Source organism: Montipora foliosa, chromosome 11 (genome assembly GCF_036669935.1).
Source record: "Montipora foliosa isolate CH-2021 chromosome 11, ASM3666993v2, whole genome shotgun sequence".
Classification (NCBI taxonomy): Eukaryota; Metazoa; Cnidaria; class Anthozoa; order Scleractinia; family Acroporidae; genus Montipora; species Montipora foliosa.
The window spans coordinates 27,633,286-27,641,261 of record NC_090879.1 but is presented as its reverse complement, the minus strand read 5'-3'; the positions used below and the strand labels follow the sequence as shown (position 1 = coordinate 27,641,261).

General features: G+C 39.9%; 2 protein-coding genes across 2 annotated transcripts; both read left to right on the top strand.

Moving 5' to 3' along the window:
- The first annotated feature begins 1,267 nt into the window (after nucleotides 1–1,267).
- On the top strand, nucleotides 1,268–4,676 carry LOC137976851 (aspartic and glutamic acid-rich protein-like). Its single transcript, XM_068824189.1, has 3 exons — nucleotides 1,268–1,469; nucleotides 2,344–2,421; nucleotides 3,850–4,676. The coding sequence occupies exons 1-3, from the start codon at nucleotides 1,268–1,270 to the stop codon at nucleotides 4,674–4,676; spliced, it is 1,107 nt and encodes a 368-aa protein (XP_068680290.1).
- Nucleotides 4,677–5,425: 749 nt separating this feature from the next.
- LOC137976850 (uncharacterized) lies at nucleotides 5,426–7,322 on the top strand. The gene is made up of 3 exons (XM_068824188.1): nucleotides 5,426–5,486; nucleotides 5,686–5,905; nucleotides 5,987–7,322. Exons 1-3 carry the CDS (start codon nucleotides 5,426–5,428, stop codon nucleotides 7,320–7,322), a joined length of 1,617 nt encoding a protein of 538 aa, XP_068680289.1.
- Nucleotides 7,323–7,976: the final 654 nt, after the last annotated feature.

The window sequence follows — 7,976 nt, the reverse complement described above, 5'->3', positions numbered from 1 at the left end:
TGTTAATCCCTAGAAGTAAGCGACCTGAATATTACAAATAATCATTATTTCATTTATTTTTATCTTATTTTCAACAACTTTTTTTTGTACTTTTTTGTTGATGACAAATCTTTAATTGCTCCTAAATAAAGACCAATAAATAAGTCAGAGAAATATTTACCACTTTAACTCTTGAAAATCACAAAATAGCCTTTGAGCACGCATTTTGTTAATCCCTATAGGTAAGCGACCTGAATATTACAAATGATCATTATTTCATTTATTTTTATCTTATTTTCAGCAACTTTTTTTTGGTACTTTTTTGTTGATGACAACTCTTTATTGCTCCTAAATAAAGACCAATAATTAAGTTGTGGCATTCGCACAGGAAAATCCCATTAAAGCATATAATCATAGAATGAACAGAAAATAAATTTTATACTGACACACAAATTTAAATTTTCGAACTCATGATAAATGGATGGGTTCAAGACTAATAATGGTTTTGAGAATTCTAAACAAAATTTCATAGCAATCTTGAAGCCTCTTATAGTCTAAGCCAGTGTTTCCTACGCATAAAATCACTGAGAGTTCCACAGTTTTCTACCCTTGATATAATATAGTAAATAGCTTTATATTGGTATTTCAGAGATGAGGGCTATTGGACCTACTGGATATTCAGAAAGGTAATCAATTTAAAATAGCCGCTTTGTTGTATGCATTTAAGTTTATTTTCTCAAGGATTTTGGGAGACAAAAGCTATTCAGCACATTTTGGAATTATATTGTTGTAACACAAGTGCTTGGTCATCTTTACGTCAAATTTGAGTGGAACTCTTTTGAAACCGAACACCCCAATTCAAGTCTTTTGCAATTGGTTTTCTCTCACTGCCGCTATCCCAGCTAGACTAGATCACCAAAAGTCTGCAAAAGATCACTCACAAACGAATTTTGAGAATGATTTTTTGACTCAGTTTACTCGTGTCGATTTAAACGATAAAAATCTAACTTTGAAACGTTTCTCCTCGTCGTTCCGCATTTTTTAAGTTCGTGTTAAATGTACAAATTATTCAACCACCATTTTTTATGCATAAGTGCTGTGTATTTTGAGGATACTCTATTTGACTTTTTGATTTCGTAGACCGATATCTCAAGTGGTCGTTAATTTTGCGCGGTATTGTGAGAACAGCGAGCCCGTTATTGTGAGGGTTTTCCTGTTTCATAGCATTATAAGAGGGTGAGTTCTCCTCTCTAAATCAGGCAATTCAGATAAGCAATCATAGGAAATCATGTCAGGGGCTCTTCGAAGTGTCCTCGTAATCCTGCTTGCTGCTTTAGGGACTTTTTTACTTGCTGAATGTTTAGAGGATAAAGCATTCCCCGCTGAGGATAACAAGTTGGACAATGCACTGGCTAAACATGAAGATTTAGGCCATGCGGCAACCGAAGGCGGCAAGGACGAGGGGATAGCTTTTGAAGACGAAGTTGAGGGTATGGGAGAATTTTTATTTTTTTAAATTTTCTGCATTTCAACCTTTTTTTTTTTCTTTGATACAATGATGGACTTGATTCGATTCCTATAGCAAGTTTCCGTTGTAAATCTGCAACCTTGAAAACTCTATATAGATTTGAGAAGCTTGACGCTTTCAAAACCAGCGCTGGTTATCTTCTTGTCAGTCCTTCAACTGCTGACGTATCAGTTCAACTCGTGTCATTAACACTGTCGTAAAACCTCTTATTTTACTTCAATATCTGAACCGGTTGAAGATGAAAAGTGTCCGATAAATAAATCAATGCAAGAGTTTCATTCGTCGAATCTTTATTATCATAGAATCCAGAACACCCTCTGAGAGGCTTTACTAACTAATTTTTCCGCTTTGGTCACCTACCTTCACTAAACGTCTGGTTTCTTGATAAGTATTTAAAACTTCATCGTTTATCTCTGTAACACTTTCACTTTTCGTTATAACGGACCCTGAAACGACAAAAAAGTTCGGGTTAAATTCAAAACTCTCAACCAATTGATCAATGTAATATCCTACCCTTTGAAATGGTATTGCTCGGTTTTCGTTTAACTACTAGTGGAATTGCTTACCACAACAGCTATACTCGACGTTTTATGACTAATTCAGAGGCACTATCAGGCATTTGCACACATTTTTTTTCTTCGTTCGCAGTTCGGCGTTTAGCGGGTTAATCGCTCCTCGCGAAAGAAAAATAAAACCTCTGGCACCCAGGATAGCATTTGCAATACACAACACAACCCATTTTTGCCGGGGCTTGCTACACAAGTCATTTGGGATTTAGTCGCTTCGTAAGCCTCACGTTTAATTCATATGACTGATTCGAATTTTGATTTGGAAAGGCAAAGAGAAAACCCAGGCTGATGAAGTCGATGACATGACAGAAGACAACGCTCTGCTTTGGAATGATAAAAGCTCAGGTAATAACAAAACTTGACCCATATATCTGCGTGAAATCGGGCTTTCTTGATGTCCTGGACCGTCAAATTTAAAAAAAAGAATCGAAAAAGAAATACTGTAGAGTTGCCGGCTACATTTGAACTTGTTTTTTAGGTTAGAGTGATGGCAATGATTGTCGTTACGTTCCTTCACAAATGTCCGCTCTCGTATAGTTCGCGGACCGACCCGTTCCGAAAACGCTCGACATCTTTAAGTGTGGGTCTACCGTGAAGGGTGTGTGCATTTGTATGTGGCTTGAGCGTATTAGACACCATATTCATGGTTACTTTCAACGACGCCATTTTCGTTCAATGTTGGCCTAAACTTCGCGCATGCGCTATAAAAGATTAATCGGCCCTGGCACATCCATGTCACGGATGCGCTTTGGTTAATTTCGCGCATGCGCTTTACAAGCTTGAGTGCGATCTTTGCTTGAACGCAAAAAAAAAAAAAAATAAAAAACGTCTCGGAAATTTAACTTCAGTCGTTTCCCATGAGAAGCCGGAGTAAAAGTTGTGAAAAAGCGACGGGTATCAGACGTTTGAACGTTCTGATACTCACCTAGATTATCGAAATATCGAATTACGCAAACTGTTATGTTTTCTGTGTGCCTTGTATCCAATCAACACCTACTTTCTCTTGATTTGTTTTCCGTGTCCGGCTATATTCCATTATTTTTCAATTGTAAGCTACTCACTCATAGCACATGTAAATTTTATCTAGTTTAAATCTCCATATAAGTTAGATTTTATGTTCATTTCGTTTCTTGTCCTTCACCTGAATCCAGCCATCGCGGTGATTGGCTAGCGGTTTTCAGTCACACGCGCCCCTCAACGACTATTTTAATTTTTCGAAACTAAACCTTTTGTCGGAACTGGCCGGCCAGACCTGTCAGTTTGCAAAGAAAATGCAACAACTTGAAGGAACACTTGTATGATAATCCCTCGCCTTCTTCTGGAAGAGTACAAATCCTCGAAGTGTGTTTTTATTTGAAGGCGATGTAAAGTTATTCCTTACAAATGTCCGGTCTGGCCGCTCAGTTCTGTCCTAAATTTGGGTGGACGTCACTCTGAAATGTTTTCATGACAATAGTCCTGTTCCCTTGGAAGCAGTCGAATTCGCTATGGAAACATTTGATTGACATCCACGAAAATTAACAACGCAATTAACAATACAATTCAAAGTATTTAAAGCATTTTAAACTTTTTTGGAATTTTTGCATTTCATGGTTTAATCAAAAGGATGTGTTATTATACCTTGTGCTTCGCGAGATATCAGTTACATTACGAGTCTTGAGGATAATACCCAGTCCCCAGTCCCCTTTTTTCCCCTATGTATACATTCGAGTTAGCAGGGCAGGCTAGTGCTGAAGTTGTCCCACTGTATACATTCATCTCTTTCCCATACAGATCAAGAAGATGAACACCAAACAGAAGAAAAAGATAACGCTGACGATGAGAAAACAATTGATGCCGAAGATAACTGGGAAGATGAGAGATCCGCGGATGATGTCGAAGATGTGGAAACCGCTGACTCCGACGACTATCTCCAGAAGAAGGAAACCTCAAATGATATCCAAGATGTTTCCGACAATGACGAAACCGCTGATGCCGAGGATGTACCCATGGACGAGCAAACAGCTGATGATCCAGAAGATTTTCCGAACAATGAGGAAACCTCTGATGCCGACGATCTCCCCAAGGATGAACAACTAGCTGATGATCTCGAAGATGTTCCTAAGGAAGAGGAAACTGCTGGTGTCGAAGATTATCCCGAGGACAAGCGGGAATCGGATAATGATCCTGAAGATGTTCCCGAGAAGGACGAAACTGCTGATGCCGAAGATTATCTCGAGGACGAAGAGACGGTTGATGATCCCGAGGATGTTCTCGAGAATGAGGAAACCGCTGATGCCGAAGATTATCCCGAGGACGAAGAGACCGCTGATGATCCCAAAGATGTTCCCGAGAATGATGAAACCGCTAATGTCGAAGATATTCCCGAAAATGAGAAACGTTTTTATGTCAAAGATGTACCCGAGGGTGATCCCGAAGATGAGGAAAACGCTGATGAAGCCGAAGATTATTCCGAAAGTGACGAAACTGCTAATGCCGAAGATTATTCCCAGTATTTTATGACAGTGGAATCGGATGAAGATGAAAAGTACTCAGGTAATTGCAAAACAGAAACACTCATTGGAATACAAAATGTAATTATTCCCTGGAGCATCAATTAACTTTGTCTTACAATCTCCGATAGAGGTCGGGAAACAACAAAAAAATATATATTCATTTAAGATTTTTTGACATTTCTGTTCTCTGGTGAGTTTAGTCGGTCTCTTTTTTTTTGTAACAATTTACTCAACTACAACCTGTTAGCTTAAAAGGAGAAGGCTCATACTCGGTCAAATTCCAGGCCCCACCAGTACCCTCAAGGTCTTCAAGCAAATTACATTGCAACTAAAGTACTATCTTTGCCATGGTACCGTCATTTCACGCCATCTTAGCTCAATTCAACATCACTGCATGAAGCCGTACTAGTGTCAGTTGGTGTAAATAGTGTATGTAATAGGACATTACAGCGTTACAGTTGTTTCTTCCGTGACCTAGCCTATGAATGGCTGCGAGGCTGCTGGTGACCTTGTATTAATATGCATAGGCCTCGCTGCTTTTATCATGTAAATTGTGTTTTTGTAATTGACAATTGTTCGCTGAAGATATTGGTGAATAAAAACCGAGACAAAGTCGAGGTTTTTATTCACCGATATTTATCAAGCCTGAGGTGAATAATTGTTTTAGTATGATTACATAGACGATCGCGATTATTAGAAAAATATGTATTTTCTTTAAAACAATTAATATCTTCGTCTGTCACCTCTACAAAACGGCTTGCGGCCATTAAAAACCGCTTTGGTGATTAATCACCTCCAGAGTAGCCAATCAGCGCAAAGAATTTTCAATAATCACCTATGTAATTATAAGTCTCATGGTCTTAGTTTTGTATCAAAACAGGGTCACCGGCAGCCTGGCTTCCATTCCTAGGCCAGGTAACTTAGCTACAACTGTATAATGGTCTATTGCAGTGGCTGTTTATATGTCCTTGTAACGGCAAATGTCTTATAATAAGTTAAACGTATTTCCTTGCCACTTTCTAAAAGAAATCAGTACACAGTGAAGCGATTAAAATTTGAAAACATGTACAGTTCCAGTTAATTGTATCATGAACTTGTTGTTGTTTATTTTCAGAATCAACCCAAGAAGGAGACGAAATTACTCCAGAATTGATTTCCAGGGAAAGTGATCCAATAGTACGCTGTGGTAGTCTTAGCTACAATTCAACCAAGCAGAGGTGCTGTTACGGCAAAGTCATATCCAAATATTACCCATGCGTCAGACCAAAATGTGGTTCGAAGTACTACAACCCATATACTCACAAATGCTGTTTCGGACGAGACATCACCCCCAGATCTTCTCCGTGCTCATTAAAGTGTGGTTTGAAGTCATATAACCCAGTTTCACACAAGTGCTGTTCTAGACGCTATATCACCCCCAAGTCGTTTCCTTGTGTGGTAAAGTGTGGTTTGAAGTACTACACCCCAGTTACCCACAAGTGCTGTTACGGACGTGACGTCATCCCCAGATCTTCTCCATGTTTATTGAAATGTCGTTCGAAGTCCTACAATCCAGTCACACACAAGTGCTGTTATGGACGGTATGTCATCTTAAAGTCTTCTCTTTGTTCATTTAAGTGTGATCTGAAGTCCTACAATCCAGTAACTCACAAGTGCTGTTATGGACGTTATGTCACGCGCAAATCGTCTCCATGTCTACTGAAATGTGGTTTGAAATACTACAACCCGCTAACCCACAGGTGCTGTTTCGGACATAAAATCACTTCAAAGTATTATCCATGTTCATTGAAATGTGGTCCGAAGTACTACAACCCACTTACACACAAGTGTTGTTCTGGACGCTATATCACCATCAAATCCTCTCCTTGTCTGTTAAAATGTGGTGCGAAGTACTACAACCCGCTGACCCACAAGTGCTGTTTCAGACGTGACGTAACTACCAGATCATCTCCTTGCCTATTAAAATGTGGTTTGAAGTACTACAACCCAGCCACACACAGGTGTTGTTCTGGACGCTACATAGCCCTCAAGTCGTCTCCATGTCTGTTGAAATGCGGCTCGAAGTACTACAACCCATATACTCACAAATGCTGTTATGGACGTAGCACCACCTCGATATCCTATCCATGTGTACTAAAATGTGGTTTAAAGTACTACAATCCAGTTACACACAAGTGCTGTTCAAGACGTTATGTCACCCCTAAGTCTTCTTCATGTCTACTAAAATGTGGTTTAAAGTACTACAACCCGCTAACGCACAAGTGCTGTTTTGGACGTGACGTTACTTCAGTATCTTCTCCATGTCCGTTAAAATGTGGTTCGAAGTACTACAACCCATATACTCACAAATGCTGTTTCGGACGAGACATCACCCCCAGATCTTCTCCGTGCTCATTAAAATGTGGTTTGAAGTCATACAACCCAGTTACCTACAAGTGCTGTTTTGCACGTTATATCACCCCTAAGTCCTCTCCATGTCCAAGAAAATGTGGTTTGAAGTACTACAACCCGCTAACCCACAAGTGCTGTTTCGGACGTGACGTCATCCCGAGGTCTTCTCCATGCCAATTGAAATGTGGTTCGAAGTCTTACAACCCAGTCACACACAAGTGCTGTTCTAGACGCTATGTCATCCCCAAGTCTTCTCCTTGCCTGGTAAAATGTGGTTCGAAGAATTACAACCCATATACTCACAAATGCTGTTTCGGGCGTAACGTCACATCAAAGTCATCTGCATGTCTATCAAAATGAAAAGGGTACTGCCCAACAGGAGAACAGCAATCACCAGAAAGAAAGAAGCGCAGACTCAAAGTTCATGTTTGAAATGTCATGTTTTAAAATGACTTTGATAAACTGAGAATCTTTTCTTAAAAAAGAAAATAAATACCAAAATAATTTAGGTACACTGTGCAAGGCGCAATATTATTTTCGTAACCCCATAGATTAAAATTCTGCTCCTTGAATCCGGCTCATCAAAATGTATCATCCGAGCCAAGGAGATAAGACGTAATATCCCTGTGCGGCATAACTATCTCTTCTATGCTAGCAGATGGAGGCCTCTTTTCTTTTGCGTTGGCTGGGCTGACGAGTTCGGGAAAAGAGCTCTCTGGCATGGGTCGAAACTCATTATGTTGAACATGCGCGGCGGTTTCTTAGAGATCGAATCCCCACGTGATACCCATGTTGAGTGGGCTCACTTAACAACAGCGGAATTACGGTATAGGAATGCACCGGACACAGCGGGTTGAAGTGTGCTGTCCAAGGTTATGGACGGTGGTTGGATCTAAGTGAGTTTCGAAACATGGCAGAGGTGTATTTACCCTTACTAGTCAGCCCAGCGAACGCAAAAAGGAAAGTGAACTCGGCCAGCAGGGAAAACTATTCCTGTGCATTTTGCAGGTAAAA